The 27,842-nt window shown below is 49.7% G+C and overlaps 2 protein-coding genes across 5 annotated transcripts in view; both read left to right on the plus strand.

Moving 5' to 3' along the window:
• The window catches only part of LOC125621536 (uncharacterized), a 43,824-nt gene extending 38,802 nt beyond the window's left edge, over positions 1–5,022 (plus strand). For 2 of the 3 annotated variants that reach the window (XM_075119807.1, XM_075119808.1), the window contains exon 5: positions 52–5,022. In XM_075119807.1, coding sequence (XP_074975908.1) covers positions 52–1,934 — 1,883 coding nt within the window. In that variant the 3' untranslated portion in view covers positions 1,935–5,022. The remainder of the gene's footprint in view (positions 1–51) is intronic. The other variant, XM_075119809.1, reaches the window with a different exon arrangement.
• Positions 5,023–12,045: 7,023 nt separating this feature from the next.
• Positions 12,046–26,059, plus strand: LOC142069240 (uncharacterized). Of its 2 annotated transcripts, none has more exons than XM_075119787.1 (5): positions 12,046–12,279; positions 18,410–18,490; positions 19,348–19,474; positions 20,072–20,185; positions 20,488–26,059. In XM_075119787.1, the coding sequence occupies exons 2-5, from the start codon at positions 18,467–18,469 to the stop codon at positions 23,511–23,513; spliced, it is 3,291 nt and encodes a 1,096-aa protein (XP_074975888.1). In that variant the 5' UTR covers positions 12,046–12,279; positions 18,410–18,466; the 3' UTR covers positions 23,514–26,059. The 2 variants fall into 2 exon arrangements, with proteins under 2 accessions (XP_074975888.1, XP_074975887.1); XM_075119786.1 differs by having other exon boundaries at positions 12,201–12,279; positions 20,491–26,059.
• The last annotated feature ends 1,783 nt before the right edge of the window (positions 26,060–27,842 follow it).

Genomic DNA, 27,842 nt, shown 5'->3' on the forward strand with positions numbered 1-27,842 from the left:
CTCTTTCTCCCCAGCACAATGACTCCTGTCTGGATTGTCTCTCTCTCCCAGCAGGTGATGTGACAATGAGTGAGAAGGAGGAAGGGAATCATCATGAGGAAGTCCCTGGGAAAGTGGAACCACAGGGGACCTTTGTGGGAAGAGCTGAAGGGAATTTTTCCCAGTGCTGGGAACAGGGAGAAGCCTGGGGAAATTGGCATAGGTCAGAGAGGCTGTTGGGATACCACTCAAGGAAGAAAGTGGATGAATCTATTAAATGTGGGGGAGGAGACAAGGATCCCACAGCCCAGCAGACAAATCCCAAGGAAGAGAAACCCTACCACTGTCTCCAGTGTGGAAAAGGATTCATTCTGAGATTACACCTTGTGATACATCAGACAATCCATACTGGAGAGAAATCCCTTCAATGCTTGGACTGTGGGGAAAGCTTCAATAACTGCTCAGATCTTAATAACCATGGGAGAAGCCACACGGTTGAGAATCCCTATCAATGCCTCGAGTGCAGGAAACGTTTCAGTGGGGAGTCAGCAGTAATTATGCATCAGAGAATCCACACAGGAGGGAAACCCCATAAGTGCTTGGACTGTGGGAAAGATTTCACACGGAGATCAGGCCTTATTACACATCAGGCAATCCACACCGGAGAGAGACCCCATAAGTGCTTGGACTGTGGAAAAAGTTTCACATGGAGATCAGGCCTTGTTACACATCAGGCAATCCACACCGGAGAGAGGCCCCACAAGTGCTTGGACTGTGGGAAAAGTTTCATGCAGAAATCACACCTTATTAGACATCAGACAGTCCACACAGGAGAGAGAGCATATAAATGCTTGGTGTGTGGGAAAAGCTTCAGTAACAGCACAAACCTTACTAACCATCGGAGAATCCACAGAGGAGAGAGACCCTATAAATGCCTCTACTGCGGGAATGGTTTCCGTTGGAAGTCAGCCCTTATAATACATCAGAGAATCCACACAGGAGAGAGACCCCATAAGTGCTTGGACTGTGGGAAAAGTTTCACACAGAGATCAGCACTTGTTACACATCAGACAGTCCACACAGGAGAGGGACGCTATACATGCTTGGAGTGTGGGAAAAGTTTCCTTTGGAAGTCAGGCCTTATAACACATCAGAGAATCCACACAGGAGAGAGATCCCATAACTGCTTGGACTGTGGGAAAAATTTCATACAGAGATCATCCCTTACAAGGCATCAGAGAATACACCGAGGAGACAGACCCTATAAATGCCTCGAGTGTGGGAACTCCTTCAGTTGGAAGTCCGATCTTATCACACATCAGAGAATCCACACAGGAGAGAGACCCCATAAGTGCTTGGATTGTGGGAAAAACTTTAGGTGCAGCTCACAACTCACTCAACATCAGAGAACCCACACGGGAGAAAGACCCTATAAATGCCTCGAGTGTGGGAAAAGTTTCATTGGGAGTTCTCATCTTGTTGCACATCACAGAATTCACACTGGAGACAAACCTCAGAAATGCCTCAACTGTGGGAAATGTTTCAGGTGGAAGTCTGCCCTTATAACACATCAGAGGATCCACACAGGAGAAAGACCTCATAAGTGCTTGGACTGTGGGAAAAGTTTCACAAACAGATCAGCCCTTGTTTTACATCAGAGAATCCACACAGGAGAGAGACCCCATAAGTGCTTGGACTGTGGGAAAAGTTTCACACAAAGATCATGCCTGATAACACATCAGGTAACCCACACGGGAGAAAGACCCCATAAGTGCTTAGACTGTGGAAAAAGTTTCACACAGAGATCAAACCTCATTAAACATGGGAGAATCCACAAAGGTGTGAGATTCAATCTGAGCTCACACATTAGTGATCCACACAAAAGAGAGAGCTTGAATGTGAGGGATGGTTCATTTGGTGCTCCCGGAGTATCAGGCACCCGCAAATCTACATAGGGAAGAAACCTCTGAGATGTTCTCAGTGTGGAAAATGCTCCAAGTGGAGCTAAGACAATGTTGGACATGAGAGACTCCTGCACACAGCACGGAAATTTTCTCAGGGCTCTGACTAAGCCATAGTAATCAATTTCCTCATTCCCAGACACATCAGGGGCATTTGGCTCCCAAGGACCCAGCTGCCCATCACTGGGGTGAGGATCCAGCAGCAGCTGATCATCAGCTAGTCAGTGACCCTCTGGCTCTGCTTGGTCTAAGCAAACCCCAGGAAGAGAGGGAGAAGCCCCGATCAGCCCCTTCTCCCTGCTACAGCCCTGGCTGCTGAGCTGATGGGCCATGGGGGAAAGGAAAGAGAGAAACTCCTCCAGCTGCTCCGTCTGCCTGGCTGAAGTTCCCACCTCTCCCTTCCCCTCCCAGCCGGGATCCCCCTGCCACGGAGATGAGGAGAAGGACACTTGGGCCAGACCCCACCTTCACTCTACACACCCTTCCCCACCCCCCATCTTCCACCACCCCTTGGGCTGGGCTCCCCCACTTACCTGGAACTGTCTCCTGCAGGGGTAGTGTCCCTGGGGCTGGTTACTCCTCCCCTCCCTGAATCCCCCAGGGCACTGGGCTCTGGGGGATCAAATATTGAGGGACCAGGCTGATGGGTTCTGGGGAGGACACTGAGGATTGAATGGTTGGGGCTGGGGGAGCTGGGAAGCAGGGGGAGCTGGGTGCTGGGGCTATCGAGTGTTTGGGGATGATGGGATAAGAGGCGAGGGAGAGCACAGGGGTAGCGAGGTGCTACCTCTCGTCGCTCTTCCCTTCTGCCCCTTCTCCCTGCCCCCGCTGCATTCAGACAGCAGCACTGGGAGGGGCTGATTTCCACAGGGCCCTTTGTGGGAGGCCTGGAGTTCCCACCTCTGCCTTCGCAGCATCAGCCTCTGAACGTCTGTCTATGGTAGGAAAATTGTTGGAATTACCTAGCACGTCTCCCCTGACTCTCCAACACTCTTTCTAGTCACACTGACCCTGAAGTATATTATCTAGTCTGATCCTCGCCATGAGCAGAGTGATCGTTAGTCCCTGAGTTCCCGCTTTGGGGCCGGATTGTCTCATTCCCAGCCAGTCTCACATTACTCCAGGCCGTGCTGAAAAGCATTGAGTGTTTGTATATTTTTCTCCCTTAGGGAGCAGAACTAAACAGATGCTAAAAAAGTGGGGGCAGGGATAGCAAAATATCGTGTTTTAGCTTCTGTGCTATTCCAGGGCAATAGGGTGAGTCCAAGGGTTTCTCTCCTTCCCCCATCACTGTCATGTTCCACTCTCGACACAGCAGCCTCTGTTCCAGCAATGGAGAGTTTTATCCTGTCCCCGTTCTACCCCTCTGCCTCCTAAGGTATCATTTACCACCGTGTCCCTGGCTCTAGATGCTTAAAAATCAGTTTTGATTTCTATGATCCTCCGTGAGACTTCGGAGGGCTGGAGAAGAAAGTGTCACAGACCTCCGAGGGAGGGGAAAGGAGGAATCCCAAAGAACCTCAAAGCACAGTTTGACCTTTCTGATCTGTTTCCATCTATTGGTGAAATTGCTTCCAGACTTTTTCTGGGCTAGTCCAGACCATTTGTAGATGGGAAGTTTTTTTGCCTTTGTTTTCTTTTCTTTCTTTTATTATGATGATGCTAAAACTTTTGTAGCTAATACAACCAAATTATTAGGCAAGAAGTGAAGTTGGTTTAGCCATTTCAGAAGAAAATGGCTATATTTATTTTCCTGATTTTGAGTCTTCAGATTCTCTGAGATTTCACTTTATGAATGTAAAAGTGTTTTATAGCCCACCCTGGAGTGTGGGTTTTTCTCTATTCCAGAAGGCCGTTTGGTCACAGACTTTGATATGAGCTTAGTTTGGATGTAGCTCAGATTTATTGAGGACTTAATGAGACAAATAATCATTTGCCAGAATAGTCCTTTTTTATTTTATTTTAACCGTATTCTACCCTTTGTGATGTGAACTTTGTTTTATTTGAACAATGGCAAAGGTCTGTGTGCCTCAGCACATACACTGAGGGTGCCATCTCGCGTCACGTCCGAGAGGCAGAGATGGAAACGGGGAATGAAATCGCTGCCTGACCCCTGCAGTGACGTGACTTAGGGCCCAGCCACCCTTCAGAGGCTGCTGCGGCGGAACTGCACTGATGCAGCTTTTGCGCTTCGAGGGGGACGCTACGTGGACCAAGGAGAGGGGTTCTCCCATCGGCGTAGGTCACCCACCTCCCCAAGAGGGGGCAGCTACGTCGATGGGAGAAGTCCTCCTGTTGCCATCGTGCTGTCTACACCAGAAGTTAGGTTGGTCCAGCTGCGTCACTTGGGGGTGTGGAGTTTCACAACTGACGTAGGTTGTGAGCGCAGACCAAGCCGCAGCGTCAGGAGGAGAAGAGGGTGGGAGGTGAGAACAGAGCTGGGAAATGGCTGGGTTTGCTCTTCAGAGCCAGACGGCTGAGGCTGAGAACTCACGGCACTAGAGCCAGAGAGACACTAGACCTGACCTGAGTGTTGTGTGAAGCTTCCCCTGCAATCTAAAGGACCATGAACGAAACCGCAAAAATGATTGGGGGAGGGGGCAGCGTCCCCCTATTGCTGAGGTGCCGAGGTTGGGCACAGGCAAGAAGGGAGCCAGGGATGTCAACAGACCTGGGCAGCCTTGAAACCAGGCCAACCCCTAGCATTGAGGCCAGAGGGAGATGAGGAGCCCTAGAGCCCTGCTAGTCACCACCTCCCCATCTGCCGCGGTGTCCTGTGTGGGGACGAGAGAAACTGTCTCTGCCCCACTCACCCCACACTCATCCCTCCTTTCTGAGATCTTTGGATTTCCTGCTCTCAGAGTGTTTCCTTTTGTGATGGGGTCCCAGTGTCTCTCCTGGCTTCTCACCACTTTTCTATCATTTATAGGTGTGGCTCTGTTTTTGGTTCTTGTGAGAGTTGGGCGTGGCAGTGTGCTGGGATGGAACTGAAAAGTACCTCCCTGAGCTGGGCTGGGGGTGGGGAATGGAGTCTGTCTTTGTTCGTCCTTTGGAATAATAAAGTAGCATTTAGTTTCTCCCACTGCCAGTCTCCTTCGTTTTGCATTAAATACCCACCAGATTCAGAGTGGAAGTTAAAAGTGAAAGCAATGCAGATGTGGTCTGGGATGGGAATGCTCAGTGAGGTCACCCAGCCAGCCTCACGCCTGCCTTGTGGCAGACTCTGTCTAACTTCCCATAGAGATACAACTGTCTGCAATCTGTTGCCCCTCTCCCTGACCCCAGTACAAATGAGGAAGAGTTTGACTGGGTTTCCGGGGTCATTATCTTCTCCCTCACCCTGGTGTAAACCAGAAGTAATCCCACTGGAACCCTTTGAACTGTCTACACCAGTGTGAAGTTGTTGTGAGAGGAAAACCAGACCATGGGCCTTTAAGTGTGTTAGCAGGAACAATACTCACACATAGAGAGTGGTATTGTCACCCCAACACTTCAAAAATCATGAGTCAGACCCCCCAAAATCGTGATATTGGCTGAAAAATCACGCCATTCTTACAAAAGACGAAATCACAATTTCTTTTGAAGCCCACCTGTTTTTTGATCTCCTCCTGCCTACTCCCAATGTAGTGTGACTAGGACGGCACTGCCCACCCGTGCATATTTATGGAAAGGAAGTGGATTTTGGCTCCTGCTGCAGGAGTTCTCACAATAATGCAAAGATCTCGGACCTTTACGCAATTATGGAGCAGGGCCTGCAGGTGCCACTTCCTATCTCTTGCCCGCCCAGGCCATGGCAGTAACCTGTTCCCATAGCTGCTAAAGTTTGTGCAGCTCCATGCAGGACATTTAGCACCCTTGTGAAAGTCACTAGTTTCCCCTAAATGGTCCCTGGCTACCGGTTGTGAGAGGGACAACCACAGGAGGAACATTGAAGACTCACGGATGAGGAAGATTTTCTCCCCCTCAAAAAGTCGAGACATGCCCCATACCTTTTGTGGCCCTTCTAATGCCTCTGATCCTGCTGATCTCCGGCAGGAAGCCCTGACTCAGGAGTGGGGGATGCAGAGGAAGATGATGGAATCTTCACTCTGCCTTGCTCCTGGTCCGGAGCAGTAGCAATGCCCGGAGCAGCCCTACCATCTGCCCCGTTCTATCTCAGACACATGGAAATAAATTGGTTCGTCTCTAAGGTGCCCCAAGTACTCCTTTTCTTCTTGAAAGCAATGGGGCCATTAGCAGTGCAGTAGTACAATGAAACGTGTAAGATTTTGCAGGATTGGGAATTTAGTTTGCTTGGCTTGGGGGTTTCTCTCTACTGATATTCGGTCTGTTCCTCACACCACAACTTTCCCCAGTTTCCTTCTTCTCTGACTGCAAAGTAATTGTTCCTATGGATACCAAGATTATTTTTAATACGGTAGCAGCTAGAAGCTGCACCCAAGACCGAAGATCTGTTTTGCTCAGCATGGTAGTCTATATACAGAGCATGAGAGACAGCGCCTAAGGGACAGAGCTTCTTGTCTAAATACACAAAACAGATAAAGTCAGGATTCTGTAGGTACTGGGAGGGTCTCCATGATTAAAGCCGAGTGCTTAAAGTAGGTTTTCAACTTCCCACATGTAAAAGAAATACATAAAGCATGGGGCCATGTTCCCAGCTGGTGTAAATCAGCCTAGATCCAGCAAAGTCAACACAGCTTTGCTAGGTGACAGCCAGTGAGATTCTGGCCATTGTTTCTGCCCTGGAATCACAGTGTGATTAAGTGATTAGCTCCATTGTTGTAGCTGGAAATGGCTCTTCTCTGTGATTTAGCTTCTCCAGGTTTGTGCTCTCTGGCAGCCAGATGCTGCATCCTTGCCCTTTGAACTGGGATCGCCCCCAAAATAAAGTCACACAGTCCTGTGTCTCCAGCTTTTTCCCTTTAGATCCCACCTTTTAGGCCATGTGCATGCTGAGAGAAAAGAGGGTTTTTTTTAACTAAGGGTCCCCAAACATGAGAAACAGATCTTGTACAAGCCTGCTGGAGACAAGGTAAGTCACAGCTTCACCTTGTTGTACCTGATCGAGATGCACCCCACCCCATAGTGTTCCTCTCTACCAGTTACACTGAGGTGAAACTACCATTTGCATTGTCTACACCAGGGTTGGTCAATAGGTGGGCCAGGGGACAAATCTGGATCTCCAGACACTTTTGAACAGACTGCAAAATCTTTTATTATCATTATTGTTATTATTGTTGTATTGTTTTCTCTGGAATGTGGACCTTGAATATACCCTGACCAAGAAATTAGGACCCTGACAAAAAAAAAAAATTGTCCCTGATCTACAGTATGAGTTTACAATAAGAGAAAGAGAATCAACATCCTGGTGCAGACAAATCCTCAGAGACCGTCTCTTGGAGCAGGTTTTGCCCTTTAACACCTCCATGGCCACCGCAGTTAATGCTGATGGGCAGGAGAAATGCAAAATATTTCATATGTCTTTACCCAGCTTTGAATACATTTCAATCCACACGGGAACCAAGCTAAAGAGTCAGCACTCTATGGCACGCAGCTGAGGAATTCCTGATTTATGTGGCTACAGCCAGCACAAGAGACAGAGCACAGGCTAGCCAGTGACATGTCAGAGTAAAACCCCAGCTCTCATCAGAGGGACGTGCCGGCCTATTCCCCATTGTTGTTGTGTCCTGCTGAACATCTAAGTTCCTAACTCCCCTCCCCAGGGAGAAGCAGAATTATGGTCACACCCTGGGTGATGACCAGGTGCAGCTTGTGTGCTGGTAACAAGCTGTGGCCTGTTTGCTCTTGGTTGAATCTCACTTGAGCTCATCAGTATTTTCTCCTGTCATCACCCTGAAAGTGAAAAGGTCTATAACACTCTAATCACACCCGCAGCAGGTTGGATCATATTAAAGAAGTTCTGTATTAAAATCACAAATGAGTTTGATTCCCCATAGTTTAAAATCCAGGGTACTACTAATTAAGAGCTCTCTTGGTTTTTGGTACTGTATCTCTCCCTCTATGTGTGAAACTTGCAAGCTGCTAATTGCGTTAGTACATTCTAAGACAGAGTCTGTTCTCAAAGCAATTCACACAGAGACAGACTCAAAGCAATACTCTGTAACAACAGAAACAGCACCCAGAGACTCCCCGCCCTTTTGTTGTATTAACAATTGTGATTAAAATAGAGATAGAGGATGTATGTGGATGGATGCTTGGTGTGGATAATAACTGAATGATCAGGGAGGTGCCAGCCTAAGAATGCAGTGTCCATGGGTTGAAGAAGGCGTCAAGTGGAAATAACCAGAGGACCCCCGGAGGGCAGACTGGAATCCACCCAACAGCCTCAAGAATGAGAGAACCAAAGAACAAGACAACATCTGGCAGCACGGAGCCCTCAGGAAATGTGACATCTGCTGATTGATTCAGCAACAGCATGATGAAGCAATTCCCATAGACTGGCATAGGAAGAAATTCCTATAAAAATGGACTCTAGAAAGTGAGAATTTTGGGGGGTCTGATTCTGCAAACCAACTTCCAGGAGCATCAGATGAGCATCTGACAAGGCCCTGCTCCCTGCTCATGTCCAGGCCACCTGGCCAGTGGCTTGGCATGAGCAACTCTAAGGGTGGTAACTATGATAACAACCTTGCAGAACCTGTGTGTGTGTTTGTATGAATGAATGTGTGAATAAATATGAGACTGAATGGAATGTTATAGCTATAACTAACTGCTTACTATGATTCTTTCTGTATTCACAATAAATGTGGTATTTTGCTTTTTCCCCTTTTATAAGATCCTGCTGGTTTTTATTTTATTAGTATAACAAGCACCCCTGAATTCATGCCCTGCACACTAGTGTAATAATATTTGCACCAACATGCCTTCAAGGGTGTCAGCGAAAAGCTCAAACAATGAGGAGTCCTTGTGGCACCTTGGAGACTAACAAATTGATTTGGGCATAAGCTTTCCTGCGCTAGAACTGACTTCATCAGATGCATGGAGTGGAAAATATAGGAGAAGGTATATATGTACTTGTGGGGTTGGGGGTTTAAATTGCGACAGACACAAAGAAGGGGGCCCGATTCAATGAATTTGAGAACCGCTGCTCTACACTATTATGGTCACCACTTTTATAAAATGAAGATAAAACTTCTACAAAGTATGCCTTGTGAGGTATCATATGAAAAGTCATTGTCTGCTGAACATTATTGTTCTGTTAAAATGTATGTATTAACATTGGGTATGGAGTTATGAGATTTTGCAACATGTTTGTTACTGAAACATGCTGTAAAGCTGAAAAACGCCCTCAGAGCCAGGTGCTCTGTAAATGTGAAAGACTAGCTCCTCAGAGCCAGGTGCTAAGTGTCCATTGATGGCTTAGCCGGCCATTCACCAGCAGGGGAGTTGTGAATAAGAAATGTACTGGTTTCAGAATGGTAGCCGCGTTAGTCTGTATCAGCAAAAAAGAACGAGGAGGACTTGTGGCACCTCAGAGAGTAACAAATTGATTTGGGCATAAGCTTTCGTGGGCTAAAACCCACTTCATTGGATGCATGCAGTGGAAAATACAGTAGGAAGATAGATAGATAGATTCGATATACAGAGAACATGAAAAAATGGGGGTTGCCATACCAACTCTAAGGAGACTAATCGATTAAGGTGGGCTATTATCAGCAGGAGAAAGAAAGCTTTTGGAGTGCTAATCAGGACGGCCCATTTCCAACAGTTGACAAGAAGGTGTGAGTAACAGTAGGGGAAAAATTAGCATGGGGAAATAGTTTTTAGTTTGCCTAATGACTCGTCCACTCCCAGTCTTAATTCAAGCCTAATTTAATGGTGTCCAGTTTGCAAATTAATTCCAGTTCTGCAGTTTGTCATTGGATTCTGTTTTTGTTGTTTTTTGTGGAAAAATTTGCAAAAAGAAAAGGAGGACTTGTGGCACCTTAGAGACTAACCAATTTATTTGAGCATGAGCTTTCATGAGCTACAGCTTATGCTCAGATAAATTGGTTAGTCTCTAAGGTGCCACAAGTCCTCCTTTTCTTTTTGCGAATACAGACTAACACGGCTGTTACTCTGAAACCTGTGGAAAAATTGTGACTTTTAGGTCTGTGATTGAGTGTCCAGGGAGATTGAAGTGTTCTCCGACTGGTTTTTGAATGTTATAATTCTTGACATCTGATTTGTGTCTATTTATTCTTTTGCATAGAGACTGTCCGGTTTGGCCAATGTACATGGCAGAGGGGCATTGCTGGCACATGATGGCATATATCACATTGGTAGATATGCAGGTAAACAAGCCCCTGACGGTGTGTCTGACATCATTAGGTGCTATGATGGTGTCCCTTGAATAGATATGTGGACAGAGTTGGCAATGGGCTTTGTTGCAAGGATAGATTCCTGGTGTTTTTGTTGTGTGGTGTGTTGTTGCTGGTGAGTATTTGCTTCAAGTTGGGGGGTTGTCTGTTAGCAAGGACTGGCCTGTCTCCCAAGATCTGTGAGAGTGAGGGATCGTCCTTCAGGATAGGTTGTAGATCCTTGATGATGCGCTGGAGAGGTTTTAGTTGGGGGTTGAAGATGACGGCTCGTGGTGTTCTGTTACTTTCTTTGTTGGGCCTGTCCTGTAGTAGGAGACTTCTGGGTACTCTTCTGGCTCTGTCAATCTGTTTCTTCACTTCAGTAGGTGGGTACTACAGTTTTTTCACCTGAAGAATGGTTGGAAGCTCATGTGTGCCACAGACAGATTGTCGCCTGCCCGCCAGCTGGGGGTTAACCTTGAAGACGAGAATGGTATAAAAACAAGGGAGAGTGGCCTCCATTTTTACCTCTCCTCCCCCATCTTTTGGAAGGCAACAAAGTGCCTTGAAAGACAACAGGCGCACTGGAGACCAAGTGCTGGAAGGAAATCCAGTCTGGGTACTAAGAACTGTGAACTGCCTGCAACATCGGGTCGGGTGAGAAAAGCTGTTTGCTTCACATCTTACTTAGGTCGATAAAATGTAGGACTTAAAATGCATGTTGACCATTTATTTTTGCTGTAACCAAATTGGACCTTTTACACTTTTATCACTTGTCACCACTTAAAATCTACCTTTCTCTCCTTAGTAAACTTGTTTTGTTGTTTTATCCAAACCAGTGTGTTTTATTCGAAGTGTTTGGGGAATTTCACTTCAGATAACAAGGCTGTTGCCTGACCAGCATCCTTTGTGGGGAGGACAAATGAATTAAAGAGCTTGGACAGCACAGTGCACAGACTGGGCAGTACAAGACTCACATTTCTGGGGTGCAAGGCTGGGACTAGTGAATTGGTTTATGTTGCTCTGTAGTTTACTTCATGAGTGGCTGGCTAGTGGCACTCAGTCCTGTATAGCTGGGAGTGACTTTGAAGGCTGGTGGCTGTGTGGGAGAAGAGCCTGAAGGGGTTTGTTGTTTGAAGGGGGAAGCAGTGTGAAAGATGCCCTGGGATGGAGAACTAAGCAGTTCAACAGACTGTATCCTGGGGTGTCTCACACCCACTGTCTCCTGGGGCCCAGCATGGCACCATTAGGCTCTCATCATCCTGCTGCTGAAAGACGACCTGAGCAGGGCTAACCAGAGAGGGGGAACCAGCCGACATCCTCTATTCCACAAGCTTCGGCTAAATCCTGAACCATCCCTGGCATGTGACTTGGGGTTGTGCTATCACCCTTCCCCTCACGCATCATTTTCCTTCCCCACCTTAGTTCTGCTCTCTCCTCTCTCTCCCTTCGCCTTGTGTCTCCTACAAGTCTGGCTCAGCCCGTCCAGACAACAACACCTCTTCTTCAGCCCTGCTTGTAGCCTGTGACCAGAAACGCTGCAGCACAGTGGGTTTCGGAGTAACAGCCGTGTTAGTCTGTATTCGCAAAGAGAAAAGGAGGACTTGTGGCACCTTAGAGACTAACCAATGTATTTGAGCATGAGCTTTTGCTTAAAAGCTTATGCTCAAATAAACTGGTTAGTCTCTAAGGTGCCACAAGTCCTCCTTTTCTCTTTGCAGCACGGTGGGTTGATCGCTAGGACCCAGGAGCAGCTGGGGGGCGGCTCTGGGGGGAGCGATCGCTGGGGTCAGTCCCCGGCAGGAGGAAGTGACTCGCAGCCGCTGCGGGGACTCTGGCTCCCGGCGAGATCCCCGCGCCCCGGCGGCTGGTGCTGGGAGCCCGGAGCCCGGAGCCCGGGCTGCAGCCGGGAGAGGGGAACCTCCAGCCGGGCCCTGCCCGCTGCTCCCCGGGAGCCTCTCCCAGGGCAGAGCCCCCAGCCCGGCCAGGGCCCCTTCCCGGCCCGGCCCCTGCCCCGGGGGGCCCCGCTCGGAGGGAAGGTAAGAGAGACCCGCCCCCCCCGTCACCCCCGGGCTGCAGGGGGCAGAGGATAAAGAGATGCAGGGGGACTTGTGGGGAGGAGGCGGGTGATGGGGATGCAGGCGGGCAGGATGGGATGGGGGAGGGACAGGGATGATGGGGCGATGCAGGGGGAGGGGGGATGTGGGGTGGCTGGAGGGAAACTGTGAGAGCAAGCGCAGACTGGCTGGGGGAGGGGAGAGCCTGGGGCAGGGCGGGGGGGGGGGGGGGGACACAAGGCAGCTCCCCCGCCCCATGGGGTAGGAGAGGGTGAGGGGCTGCCCCTCCCAGCAGCCAGCCAGATTTCTTTTCCTGGATCTGGTCAAACAAGCTTTGGGGAGTGAGTGAGCAGGGGACTAACCCCTCACACGGGGCAGGCATTTCAGATTTTGAGTGTGTGTGTGGGGGGGCAACTTTAACTGTGATTCTAGGGGCTACTTAGGCACCTGCAAACTCTTGAGGTTTTTTTGCTGTCAGGCTCACCAGATCTAATTCTGACATTAAAAAAAGAGCATTAGATAAATATTAGACCCACTCAGCTCTAATACAAACATGTTCTCAAAGCTTGTGTCAAGTCACGTGAGGGACACCGGTTAGGTTTTGGGAATTTTTGGTAACTCTTGAATACAACAATTGAAACAATTGTAGAAAAATCTGGATTTGTTCCTATCAGTTTATTTGTTTTTTGCCGTTCACCAAGTTTGCAATAGATCATTTAACATTCGGAAGCATCCTCCTAGGGCAAGACCCCGTGAGTTTATAAAGCAGGTGCCTGGGGTTCTAGGGGTGTTACCCCACTACAAATAATAACTTGAGGCTGACTCTAAACAGGAGTGAAACTGACACTTTAAAGTCCTTTTCCCAGTATTGCCAACTCCAAATGTTCAAAATAGTGAGACTGGCTTTAAAAATAATAGATTTGGAGTTTTTTATTTGCCTTCTGCTTTTTGAGCCTTTCGGGTGTACTGGGGTCTCATTTTGAGGCATTCTCCACAGCCACAAGGGCGAGAAACTTCATTTTTCTTTAAGAAGGAAGGCTGAAATCATCACACCTCCACCTGACTCCAGGAGCTGGGGCTTTAAGGAAAAGAATCATTCTCCTGAGGCTCATGAGAAAATCATGAGAGTTGGCAATGCTGCTTTCACTTTTGGTTAAAGGCTAGTTACTTTCCAGAAGGCTCTTCAACATGACAGTACAGTGACTGAGTTGCAGTTCTCACAGGAGAATATTTAAAACCAAACACCAGGAAAATTCCAGATTTGAAAGCTGAGGGGGAAAAAATGAGACTTCTGAGGTGTATCAGAAGGAAAGGAAAATAGGAAAGGAAAATAAACAGGCCCGGGAGCTCTGGGCAGCTCTTCCTCTTGAAAGGAAGTTGGAGGGTCAAATCTAGTCCTTAATCCAGTGAAACATCACCTCCACTCATAGATCTTAATGTGTGCTGAATAACTATGCGCTTCCTACTTAAATAGCAGAGTCATCTTATCCAGGGCTACACATTTTATACACACTGGCTCAGGGATCGTATTTACTGGCATATTCTGAACTGTGCTGAGCGCACAGATGGTGCCCAGTGAATAATACAAATCAATACAATACAAATAATCACAAATCATGACAATCATCTACTTTATGGACTCTGAGGATGCAATATCTGTTCTTTGTTCTGCAATTGGCCTGGATCCAGCAGCAACCCTAAGAATCTGAGGCATGAACATGCCTGATATTCTTACGACCCTTTCTCATTCCTTCCTTTTCTCTAACAAAAAATGACAAAACAAAATGGTTTCCAGTTAAAATGTAAAAATGCACAGCAGCCATTGCTCTACAACCCAGCCTGGGGCAGAACCTGCCACCCCTTTGGGACTCAGTGATCTTCTCTCCTCTTTCTTTCTTCATCCTTCCTGACCTCTGTGCTCCTTTGCATGCTGTCAAGCTGGATGTCCTTCCCAACCACCTGTGACCATTTGCTGGAGTCTCAGAGAACCGGCTGCCCTGTTTTGCTCCCATCTCTGAGTCCTCTTTTCCTGCAGCATGCCGCAGAGAGATAGGCTGGGCCAGTGGATAGGGAGCTGGCCCTGGGAGACCTGGGTTCTACCCCCCATGCACTTCCTGTATGACCTCAGGCCAGTGCCTTAGGGACTGAATTTCAAAGTTTTTTAGGCACCCAAAGGTGCAGCTAGGCATCTAGTGGGGTTTACAAAGCACCTGACCTTCTAGGCACTTTTGAAAATTGCATTAGGTGCCTAAACATCTTTGAAAATCTGGCCTTTAGTCTGTGTGTGCCTCAATGTCCATACTGTTCAATGGGGATAACAGCACTGCTCTGCCTCGCCGAGGGGCTCTGAGGTGGTTAGACCTTGTGAGGCGCTCAGGCACTGTGGTGACGGGGCCCCATAACTACCACAGGTCGAGTGGGAACCTCTCTATACCACTGCTAGCCCTTCCCTGGGTTTTGGCCCCTTCTTTTCACCTATGCCCCCAAATCACCCCCTTTTCTGAATGTAGCCTTTACTCCGGGGGGAATTCTGGGCCGCTGTGCAAGGCAGAATTTTTGGGAAACTAAATGTTGTGCGTGCAGAATTTCCTTCCTTCCACAGAGCCCAGCTCACACAGAGAAGTCAGGGCTGAGTGGTGGGAGAGGGAGCTAGGGGGTTCCTGGCAGCTGCAGTTCCCAGCATGTCCTGAGGGAAGGAGCGGTTGGTGCTCAGGGTTCCCCGTGCAAGCCTGTGACCGAGCATCCAGCTGTTTTTCCCTCTGGATCCTTGGGCTGGGGAGGGGAGGTACCTGTGTAAGGGGGGGCCCTGTGGCTGGGCTTTGGGGGTGTGGGGATGCAGGTATCTGGGCAAGGGGGGGCCCCGTGTCGTAATTATGTCTTGTTATTTTGACAATAACATTTGCAAACTTGTACAATATTGTTTGCAGACTTTTTAAATTTTTTTTTTTTGGTGCAGACTTTTTAATTTTTTGGAGCAAAATGACCCCAGGAGTAAAGCTTGGCACAGAGAGCTTGGCTGTATTTCTTCTGAGTCCTCCACATTCTTTCTTAAATGGAAATGGCCCAACTTGATTATCATACCCATTGTAAGGAGAGTGATCACGTTAGATAAGCTATTACCAGCAGGAGAGTGGGGTGGGAGGAGGTATTTTTTCATGCTTTTTGTGTGTATATAATAAGATCTTCTACACTTTCCACAGCATGCATCCGCTGAAGTGAGCTGTGGCTCACGAAAGCTTATGCTCAAATAAATTGGTTAGTCTCTAAGGTGCCACAAGTCCTCCTTTTCTTTCTTAAAACACTCCCCGCATTCCCCTCCCCATTAAATCCCAGTTCCTGAAAAGGGATTCCTGTTTTACAGGCAATTACCAGCACTTTCTTATGTTAATCACCCTGCCTCTGTTTGTCAACACAATACTGACTCTCTGCAGGACTCACATTCCGCACTGACTAAGAGCTCCACCTGGGACCACAGCGCCTTCATGAAACTCCTTGGGGGGTGGGCTGAGTCCTGCAATTGGCCCCCCTGCCCTCACGGCTCAGAAGCTCCAAGCCAAATATGCACAGGCCACCCCCTCCCTTCCCGCATACCCACACCCTGCTCCCACCTTCTTATTTGATTTCTAATAAGAGACAAACTCATGACCTTTGGGGGTCTATTTCCTGACTGTTCAGGGTTGCCCGGGCTGCCCAAGGCCCTGGGCTGATTTCTGTACAGGATTCAGATCTCAGCCACACCCGGTGTCAGACCAGAGTCACTGCTGGGTATGGCAGGGGCTGAGTGCGGATGAGCCAGTGGGATCAGCCTCCACCTGCCTGTCCCTGGGGGCTGCAGGGGGAGACCAGGGCAGCTCATTCATCAGGTGATTCATCATTCACCAGAGGGCTCCAGTTCTGGCTAAGGGAGAAGAGGAGGCTGGTGTGTGTCTCCCTGCCAATGTTATTATAGCCCTGGAGTGCAGCTCCCCGGATCAGAAGCTGCTGCATTTAGACCTGTGAGCCCAGACTGAGAAGCTGCTTCTTACCCAGCAGAGAAGAGACCTTTGTTAAAGCCCCTCTGTGCCCAGCCAGGGTGGGGACTTTCTCCAGTGGGTGGAACCAGCCCCTGGGGCTCTGCTGACCCCAGCTTCTGAGTTGGAGCCTGCAGATGATGAGATGTGGGAAAGGGCTGGGGGCCGGGCAGAAAAGTGACTCTTCACAAAGGGCTCCTTTCAGGGACCAGCTAGTGAATTTGGCCTGCGTAGGGAGGGGCTCCCTGTGTCTGTGAGTCCGAGAGCAGCTGCACTCATGGACACAGCCAGGTTCAAACCCTGTTAGCAGTGGGAGGGACTGATCTGCCTAATGAGAGCCAAGGGAGAGTGGAGGGACTGGCAGGGGCAGCAGGAGCAAGAAGGGGGGAGGCAGGTTCCCAGCTCCCAGACCTGCCCAGATCCATTCCCTGCACCCTCCTGGGCAGACTGACTCTCCTGGGAACAAGGGGAGGAGCTGAGAGAGGAGAAGCCAGTTGCTGACTCTGCTGAACACCCCACTACTGGGGAGGGGGGGGGGGGCAGCTAGAGAGGGTTACACTACACTAGTGGTTTCCAACCTTTTTACGCAAAAGATCAACTTTTGAATTTGGATCTACCCTGCCCCTTCTCTGTGGCCCCGCCCCACTCCATCCCCCCTCCCTCCATCACATGCTCTCCCGCACCCCCACTCACTTTCACTGGGCTGTGGCAGAGGGTTGGGGTGCTGGAGGGGGTGCAGGATCTGGGCTGGGGCTGAGGGCGACTTCCCCCAGCGCCGGTGGGTGCCCGTACCCGCTTGCTCCCTGCCCCTCCCCAACTCCACCCCTTCCCCATCCCCATTCCCTGCCCCCCTTCCAACCCCTTCCCCAAAGTACATGCCCCAAATCCACCCCCTCCCTGCCCCTATTGGATCCCTTCCCCAAATCCCCACCCTGGGAGAAGCAGGACCCATCCGCGTTCTCGGGGGGGGAGAGGGAGGCAGAGCGGAGGTGAGCTCGGGTGGGGAGCTCCTGGTGGGTGCTCTGCAAGCACCAATTTTCCCCGTGGGTGCTCCAGCCCCAGAGCACCCACGGAGTCGGCGCCTATGCCTGAGGGGCTTGGGGTATGGAGGGGGCTCTTGGCTGAGCCTGGGGCAGGAGGTTGGGGTGCAGAAGGCTGTGAGGGGTGCAAGCTCTGGACCGGACTTTGGGTGCAGGAGGGGGCTCTGGGCTGGGGCAGAGTGTTGGGGTAGAGGCGGGGGTGCAGGGTGCAGGCTCTGGGAGGGCCTTTGGGTGCATGAGGGGGCTCAGGGCTGGGGGAGGGGGCTCAGAGCACAGGAGGGGGTTTGGGGTGCTGGCTCTGGGAGGGCACTCTGGGCTGGGGTTGGGGTTTGGGAGGGGGTGCATGTTGCAGGCTCCGGCGGGGTGGCACTTACCTCAGGCAGTAGTGCTGCAGGGCTAAGGCAGGCTCCCTGCCTACCCTGCCCCCACGCCACTCCTGGAAGTGGCCAGCCGGTCCCTGTGGCCTGGGGGGGCGGACCTAGCTGCGTGCCCTGTCCATCTCTGCAGGCACCGCCCCCACAGCATCCAGTTGCAGTTCCCCGTTTCTGGCCAATGGGAGTTGCGTGGGCAGGGCCTGCAGACAGGAGCAGCGAGCTGAGACCCCCCTGTGCCCCACCCCCAGGGGCTGCGCTGCCGCAGGGACGTGCCGGCTGCTCCCGGGAGCGGCATGGGGCGAGGGCAGGCAGGGAGCCTGTCTGAGCCCCGTTGCACCGCTGGACATTTAGCGGCCTGTGATCGAGGTCGACTGTCAGAGGCTCCAGGGTCCACTGGTTGGTGACAACTGCACTTCGTTGTAGGGCAATGCCTTGAAGTGGCTCCTTTGATTCTGCTCTTTTTGGCGCAGAGATGCTGTTACGGGGAGAGTTTAAAACTGCCCTGGTGGGTTTAGTCCTGCTGGGATGGGCCTGGCCTGGGTTGTAATAAACTTGGTTTCTTTCCAGCATGGCAGAGTCCAGAGCGTCTGTGTGCAGGGAGAGAGCCTGGGGGGAATGGGGGTGTCACATGGACTCAAGCACCTTCTGAAACCCCCCTCCCCTCCCATTGCCTCTCTCGCCCTGACAGGCTGAGGAATCACGTCCACATTTTGCTCCAGATCGACCCAGGAGACAGGGCAGGGAAATGGCTGTGATGGAGCCAGCTCAGGTAGGGGATTTTCAGGGAGCTGCTGGGTGGGTGGAGGGAGAGGGAGGGAGGAGACAGGGTGTGATAAACCTGTTGATTTTCTGAGCTGGCCCATTGGCTGGGGGGAAACATTCCCCCATTTCTGAAACAGGTAACACCAGTGATGAGCTGCCAAAAGCTGAAGAACTGGTTCCTTCACTCGCTCCAGGTCTTCGGCGGCGCTTCGGCGGCAGGTCCTGAAGGACGTGCCGCTGAAATGCCACCGAAGACCTGGAGCGAGTGAAGGACCCGCCGCCACTGTGCCACCGAAGACCCAGAGCGCCGCCAGGTGAGTAAAAATGAAAAAGGGATTCTCACGGGAGCCTCCCCAGCCGAGAGATCAGGCAGGCCAGACCGCTTTAACAATTGGTTCTAACCCGGCTTCAGAATTTAACAACCGGTTCGCATGAACCGGTGTGAACTGACTCCAGCTCACCACTGGGTAACACCCCCCCAGCAGAGCTGAGAACATTTTCCAGACTCACAGTGCTGGAACCTGACCCCACTGGCCAGAGGCTGCTGTGAAATACGAAGGGAAGCTGTCGGGATTCCTGTCCCTGTGCCCGGCTCAGAGCTCTGCTTCCTGTATCTGCCTGTGGCTGGCAGGCGTGTGTGAAATGAGAAATGCCGTGCTCCGTCTGCTGGGGGAACAAGGAGCTCTCACCTTCTCCCACCCCCTGAAGTGTCCTGGCTGCTCCGAGCAGGGTGGGGGTGGGATTCTGATTTTCTAGGCCCCCCAGAGCTTCCGAGATGTTCATTTTTTCTTCTTCCTTCCTTGTGTGACCAGTGGGGTTGTGGCTGGGGCAGCAGGCGCTGAGGGGGGACTCTTGTTGTTCCAGATGCTGGTGACCTTCGAGGAGGTGGCTGTGTATTTCACCCAGGGGCAGGGGGCTTTGCTGGACCCCGCTCAGAGAGCCCTCTACAGGGACGTCATGCAGGAGAACTACGAGACGGTGACCTCGCTGGGTAAGGGATTCCTGTCCCCTTGGTTATTAGAAAGTTTCTGGCCTGCATTTCTGACTCTGTTCAGGTTCTTCCCTGGTGAGTTAGATGAGAGGGGAATGGGTTCCATAGTCCATAGCTGCCGTGTGAGAGAGACCTGCATCTCCAAACCCCCTTCAATGGGACCAGAGTGTCAAAACGGACATGCTAAACCCTCCCCACCATTCCAGCTTTCAAGGCCAAGAAGCCATATATTGTCCTGTGTGTATTGTTTCTCATTTGAACACAGAATCCCTGTTCACCTCCCTCCTTGGGACTAGCTCCAGCCCTGGGGAGGGCTCTGGGCTCTGCAGGGGTAACTCCAGAGCTGTGTGTGCGTCAGCAAGGGCCCCAGAGTGCACAGATCCTGCAAACTCCTAGCGAGGGTGTAAAAATTCTCTCCACCTCCCCAGACATCTGCCTCTCCCAAGGGGGCTCAGTGACCATGTTCCTGTCCCTTTGGATTCCTTATTCTCCCAGCACAGCAGGGGGACAGGTTCCACTCGTGGATTGTCCTTTGTGACAGACACACTCCCAATCCTCCATGCAACCTGATCTGGTCTGATTTCACCCCCTGCGCAGGATTTCCCTTTCCCAAACCTGACCTCATCGCCCGGCTGGAACGAGGGGAAGGGCCGTGGCTCCCGGATCTCCAGGCCTCGGGGGAAAAAGAGATCCCAAGAGGCACTTGCACAGGTGAGGACTGACAGAAACCATCGGGCGAATTAAGGAAAAAGTTGAGAATCCCAGAAATATGGTGTGAGTAAGAGCCCTCAGTTGTTCCTCATCTCAGCTGGAGTAGGGCCGTAGTCATCAGATATTGCTCATGTCTTTCCACCCAGCCTGTTAGCTGCAGGAGTTTCCTTCCCAACTTTCCTTCTGCATGAGTGTTTGGGTGGGAAGTAGAGGCAGAATCCAATTACTCAACCTTCACAGTGTTAGCAGATTCCTCTTTCTCCCCAGCACAATGACTCCTGCCTTGATTGTCTCTCTCCCAGCAGGTGATGAGCAAGGGAGTGAGAACGAGGAAGGGAATCACCATGAGGAAGTTCCTGGGGAAGTGGAACCACAGGGGACCTTTGTGGGAAGAGCTGAAGGGAATTTTTCCCAGTGCTTGGAGGAGGGAGAAGCCTGGGGAAATTGGCACAGGTCAGAGAGGCTGTTGGGAAACCACCCAAGGAAGAAAGTGGATGAATCTATTAAAACTGGGGGAGGAGACAAGGATTCCACAGCTCACCACACAAATCCCAAGGAAGAAAAACCCTACCAGTGCCTTGAATGTGGGAAAAGATTCATTCTGAGATCACACCTTGTGACACATCAGATAATCCATATTGGAAAGAAACCTCTAGAATGCTTGGACTGTATGGAAAGCTTCAATAACCTCTTACTTCTTAATAACCATGGGAGAAGCCACACGGGAGAGAATCCCTATCCATGCCTCGAGTGCGGGAAATGTTTCAGTGGGAAGTCAGAGCTAATTAGACATCAGGCAATCCACACAGGAGAGAGACCTCATAAGTGCTTGTACTGTGGGAAAAGTTTCACACGGAGATCAGGCCTTGTTACACATCAGAGGATCCACACCGGAGAGAGACCCCATAAGTGCTCGGACTGTGGGAAAAGTTTCATATGGAGATCACATCTTATTAGACATCAGAGAGTCCACACAGGGGAGCGAGCATATACATGCTTGTTGTGTGGGAAAAACTTCACTAACAGCACAAACCTTACTAACCATCAGAGAATCCACAGAGGAGAGAGACCCTATAAATGCCTCGATTGTGGGAACTCTTTTGGTTGGAAGTCCAATCTTATCACACATCAGAGAATCCACACTGGAGAGAGACCCCATAAGTGCTTGAACTGTGGGAAAAGTTTCACATTGAGATCAGCCCTTGTTACACATCAGAGAATCCACACTGGAGAGAGACCCCATAAGTGCTTGGACTGTGGGAAAAGTTTCACATGGAGATCACGCCTTGTTACACACCAGGTAATCCACACAGGAGAGAGACCCCATAAGTGCTTGGACTGTGGGAAAAGTTTCACACAGCGATCAGCACTTGTTACACATCAGACAGTCCACCCAGGAAAGGGACGCTATAAATGCTTGGAGTGTGGGAAAAGTTTCAGTTGGAAGTCAGGCCTTATAACACATCAGAGAATCCACACTGGAGAGAGACCCCATAAGTGCTTGAACTGTGAGAAAAGTTTCACATTGAAATCAGCCCTTGTTACACATCAGGCAATCCACACCGGAGAGAGACCCCATAAGTGCTTGGACTGTGGGAAAAGTTTCACATTGAGATCAGCCCTTGTTACACATCAGAGAATCCACACCGGAGAGAGACCCCATAAGTGCTTGGACTGTGGGAAAAGTTTCACACAGCGATCAGCACTTGTTACACATCAGACAGTCCACCCAGGAAAGGGACGCTATAAATGCTTGGAGTGTGGGAAAAGTTTCAGTTGGAAGTCAGGCCTTATAACACATCAGACAATCCACACTGGAGAGAGACCCCATAAGTGCTTGAACTGTGAGAAAAGTTTCACATTGAGATCAGCCCTTGTTACACATCAGAGAATCCACACCGGAGAGAGACCCCATAAGTGCTTGGACTGTGGGAAAAGTTTCACATGGAGATCACGCCTTGTTACACACCAGGTAATCCACACCGGAGAGAGACCCCATAAGTGCTTGGACTGTGGGAAAAGTTTCACACAGCGATCAGCACTTGTTACACACCAGGTAATCCACACCGGAGAGAGACCCCATAAGTGCTCGGACTGTGGGAAAAGTTTCATGCAGAAATCACACCTTATTAGACATCAGACAGTCCACACAGTAGAGAGACCCCATAAGTGCTTGGTCTGTGGGAAAAGTTTCACACAGAGATCAGCACTTGTTACACATCAGACAGTCCACACAGGAGAGGGACGCTATACATGCTTGGAATGTGGGAAAAGTTTCAGTTGGAAGTCAAGCCTTATAACACATCAGAGAATCCACACTGGAGAGAGACCCCATAAGTGCTTGAACTGTGGGAAAAGTTTCACATTGAGATCAGCCCTTGTTACACATCAGGCAGTCCACACCGGAGAGAGACCCCATAAGTGCTCGGAGTGTGGGAAAAGTTTCACATGGAGATCACGCCTTGTTACACACCAGGCAATCCACACCGGAGAGAGACCCCATAAGTGCTCGGACTGTGGGAAAAGTTTCATGCAGAAATCACACCTTATTAGACATCAGACAGTCCACACAGTAGAGAGACCCCATAAGTGCTTGGTCTGTGGGAAAAGTTTCACACAGAGATCAGCACTTGTTACACATCAGACAGTCCACACAGGAGAGGGACGCTATACATGCTTGGAATGTGGGAAAAGTTTCTGTTGGAAGTCAAGCCTTATAACACATCAGAGAATCCACACAGGGGAGAGACCCCATAAGTGCTTGGACTGTGGGAAAAGTTTCATACAGAGATCAAACCTTACTAGGCATCAGAGAATCCACACAGGAGAGAGACCCCATAAGTGCTTGGATTGTGGGAAAAGCTTTAGCTGCAGCTCACAACTCACTCAACATCAGAGAACCCATATGGGAGAAAGACCCTATAAATGCCTCGAGTGTGGGAAAAGTTTCATTGGGAGTTCTCATCTTGTTGCACATCACAGAATTCACAGCGGTGACAAACTTCAGAAATGCCTCAACTGTGGGAAATGTTTCATGTGGAACTCGACCCTTAAAATACATCAGAGGATCCACACAGGAGAAAGACCTTATAAGTGCTTGGAGTGTGGGAAAAGTTTCACACTAAGATCATGCCTGAAAACACATCAGGTAACCCACACGGGAGAGAGACCCCATAAGTGCTTGGAGTGTGGGAAGAGTTTCACACTGAGATCAAACCTCATTAAACATGGGAGAATCCACACAGGATCTAAACTTCATAAATGCCTTGCCTGTGGAGAAAGCTTCATTCAGCGATCACACCTCATTAAACATCAGAGAATCCACTAAAGTTTGAGATTCAATCTGAGCTCACACATCAGTGATCCATACAACAGAGAGAGCTTGAATGTGGGGAAAGGTTCATTTGGTGCTTCTGGAGTATCAGGCACCTGCAAATCTACATAGGGAAGAAATCTCTGAGATGTTCTCAGAGTGGAAAAGGCTCCAAGTGGAGCTAAGACAAAGTTTGACATGAGAGACTCCTGCACACAGCACGGAAATTTTCTCAGGGCTCTGACTAAGCCATAGTAATCAATTTCCTCATTCCCAGACACATCAGGGGCATTTGGCTCCCAAGGACCCAGCTGCCATCACTGGAGTGAGGATCCAGCAGCAGCTGATCATCAGCTAGTCAGTGACCCTCTGGTTCTGCTTGGTCTAAGCAAACCCCAGGCAGAGAGAGAGAAGCCCCGATCTGCCCCTCCTCCCTGCTACAGCCCTGACTGCTGAGCTGATGGGCCACAGGGGGGAAGGGAGAGAGAGAAACTCCTCCAGCTGCTCCATCTGCCTGGCTGAAGTTCCCCCATCTCCCTTCCCCTCCCAGCCGGGATCCCCCTGCCATGGAGATGAGTAGAAGGACACTTGGGCCAGACCCCACATTCACTCTTGACACCCATCTCCATCCCCCATCTTCCAGCAGCCCCTGGGCTGGGCTCCCCTACTTACCTGGAGCGTCCCTGGAGCTGGTTATTCCTCCCCTCCCTGAATCCCCCAGGGCGCTGGGGGATCAAATATTGAGGGACCAGGCTGATGGGTTCTGGGGAGGACACTGAGGATTGAATGGTTGGGGCTGGGGGAGCTGGGAAGCAGGGGGAGCTGGGTGCTGGGGCTATCGAGTGTTTGGGGATCATGGGATAAGAGGAGAGGGAGAGCACAGGGGTAGAGAGGTGCTGCCTCTCCTCACTCACCCCCTCTGCCCCTTCTCCCTGCCCCCGCTGCATTCAGACAGCACCACTGAGAGGGGCTGATTCCCACAGGGCCCTTTGTGGGAGGCCTGGAGTTCCCACCTCTGACTCGGCAGCATCAGCCTCCGAGCATCTGTCTATGGTTGGAAAATGGTTGGGATTAGCCAGCTCGTCTCCCCTGACGCTCCAACACTCTTTCTAGTCACACTGACCCTGAAGTATATTATCTAGTCTGATCCTCGCCATGAGCAGAGTGATCGTTAGTCCCTGACTTTCCCCCTTTGGGGCCGGATTGTCTCATTCTCAGCCAGTCTCACATTACTCCAGGCTGTGCTGAAAAGCATTGAGTGGTTGTACATTTTCTCCCTTAGGGGGCAGAACTAAACAGATGCTAAAAAAGTGGGAGCAGGGATAGTAAAATGTGGTGTTTTAGCTTCTGTGCTATTTCAGGGCAATAGGGTGAGTCCGAGGTATCCCCTCCTTCCTGTATCACCATCACCCTCCACACAGCAGCCTCTGTCCAAGCGATGGAGAGTTTTATCCTGTCCCTGTTCTACCCCTCTGCCTTCTAAGGTGACACTTACCACCGTGTCCCTGGCTCTAGATGCTTAAGAATCAGCTTTGATTTCTGTGATCCTCCATGAGACTTTGGAGGGCTGGAGAAGAAAGTGTGACAGACCTGCAAGGGAGGAGAAGGGAGGAATCCCAAAGAACCTCAAAGCACAGTTTACTTTTCTGATCGGTTTCTATGTATTGCTGAAATTGCTTCCAGACTTTTCTGTGCTAGTCTAGATCATTTGTAGATGGGAAGGGTTTTTTTGTTTTTGTTTTTATTTCTTATGATGATGCTAAAACTTTTCAGCCGTGTCCGTCTGTATCCGCAAAAAGAAAAGGAGGACTTGTGACACTGTAGCTCACGAAAGCTTATAATAAATTTGTTAGTCTCTGAGGTGCCACAAGTCCTCCTTTTCTTTTTGCTAAAACTTTTGTAACTCATACAACCTTTTGTAACTCATACAACCGAATTATTAGGCAAGAGGTGAAGACAGTTTAGCCACTTCAGAAGAAAATGGCTACATTTATTTTCCTGATTTTGAGTCTTCAGATTCTCTGAAATTTCACTTTATGAATGTAAAAGTGTTTTATAGCCCACCCTGGAGTGTGGGTTTTTCTCTATTCCAGAAGGCTGTTTGGTCACAGACTTTGATATTGGCTTAGTTTAGATGTAGCTCAGATTTACTGAGGACTTAATGAATGCCAGAATAGTCCTTTTTTATTTTATTTTAACCGTATTCTACCCTTTGTGATGTGAACTTTGTCACCCCCTTCCCATCTGCTGCAGTGTCCTGTGTGGGGACGAGAGAGACTGTCTCTGCCCCACTCACCCCACACTCATCCCTCCTTCCTGAGATCTTTGAATTCCCTGTTCTTGGAGTGTTTCCTTTTGTGATGGGGTCCCAGTGTCTTTCGTGGCTTCTCGCCACTTTTCTGTCATTTATACGTGTTGCTCTGTTGTTGGTTCTTGTGAGAGTTGGGCGTGGCACTGTGCTGGGATGGAACCGAAAAGTACCCCCCTGAGCTAGGCTGGGGGTGGGGAACGGAGTCTGTCTTTGTTCGTCCTTTGGAATAATAAAGTAGCATTTAGTTTCTCCCACTGCCAGTCTCCTTCATTTTCCATTAACGACCCAGATCTGCAATTGGACTTAGGTGCCCAAAGCCCAGGGTTAGACCCCTGACTCCCAGAATTAGGTGCCACTCAAATCCAGAAAGCCGCTGCCTGGCCCCTCACTCAGCACCAACATTTCTGTAGGAAAATTTCCCAATGTTTCTAAATTTCTGCTTCTGGGCCTGGGCCCTGCTGCCTCACGCTAGGCATCCAGCGCCTGCGTCACATCTAAACCCCAGAAGGATCCTCAATCAGAAGGCCGGCAGTGGAAAGCCTCTCTTGTCTGTGGAGCCCAGTCCTGTAAGAGAGCGTGCTGAGCACCCCTTTTGGATCAGGGCTCAGACAAAACCCAGGGGAGGTGCTGGCAGAGGCTCTTTTATAATATTGAACCCAGTGGTTAGGGCACTCGCCTGGCATATGGCAGACTCAGGTTCTACTCTCCGCTCTGCCTGACGGGGAGGAAGGATTTGAACGCAAGTCTCCCACTGCTCAGTTGACTGCCCTAACCACGGGGATCTGGGACATTCTGATGTGAGGCTCCTGTAATCTTTTCTGATCAAACTGCTCCACTCTGGCTAAATAATTAAATAGTCCCTGGGTCAAAGCGAGAAGGTGACAATGACTCTATAGCTTGGACACTGGGAGGTAGAAGATGCAGGTGCAGGACCCTGCTTCAATGGCTATTTAATTATCGTCCCTTTCCTGCAGGAGGGAGCCTTTCATTGCAAACCAGTGGGTTCAACCTTTGACCTTTCTTTGGGTTGTGACCTAGGCTCAGTTGAGAGATTCCCCTGTAGATGCTGCTTCCGGAGCACTCCCAGTGCCCAACACCAGGGGGAGCAGCAGAGTACGACCAGGCACAGGGTCACCATCTGATCAGTGCCTAGAACGGTCACTGGGGTAGGTCACTTGCGGGAGGGCAGGGAGCAGCACATGATCTCCTGCTGGGATGATCTCAGAGAAACAGAATGTTCCGGTTGTGTGAAATTTAGACCTTTCCCTCTCCGGATCAGACTGAAATCTCAGCATATTGAAAATATTTCTGGAACTAACTATTCTGAAATGTTTTTCTGCAGAAATGTGGAAACAGAAAATGTGGGTGGACATTTTAGACTGAAAATGAAATAATTCAACTGTTCGACATTACATTTTGATTCTCCTGATCAGAATCTAGAGTAATGTCATAAAAAGCAACATTTCCAGGTTTCAGATTTTGCTGAAGCGATACTTTCAGGTGACAGACGTTTTTGTGTGAAAAATGTCAACTAGCTGGAATTATAGAGTACTTTAGATGCAGAGGAATTGAGATTTCTAATAAAGATTGTTCAAATTGTTCATGTTTTAAAAACTATTTGGATTATTCAGTAAGTAAATATAATTTCCTCCTTTCTCCTGTTTCATTTCCATTAAGCCAGAACAGAAATTACTTTGCACAGAGGAAACAATAAATAGTCTCTCACAGGGAAGAGCATGTTACTTGCTGTTACTCTCCTGTTACTCAGAGATCTGAGCACTGATAACATCCCTGTATTTATTGGTGACTAACAACGGCACCTACCATCAGTTCCTGGATTTTCCTTTTCCTCACTCTGGTTAAACACCATATTCTCATCTCCCTCTTTCTTCAAACTCCCCAAACAGCTCCAAAATTGATCCTAAGAAGAGAAAAGTTGCTCTGTGTTTTGGAGATTTTACCTCAGGAACAAAATATATCAAGATACTATGGGCCTAGACCGTCACAGGAACAGCTCTGCAATCCACAAAGCT

Source organism: Caretta caretta, chromosome 14, assembly GCF_965140235.1.
Source record: "Caretta caretta isolate rCarCar2 chromosome 14, rCarCar1.hap1, whole genome shotgun sequence".
Classification (NCBI taxonomy): domain Eukaryota; kingdom Metazoa; phylum Chordata; order Testudines; family Cheloniidae; genus Caretta; species Caretta caretta.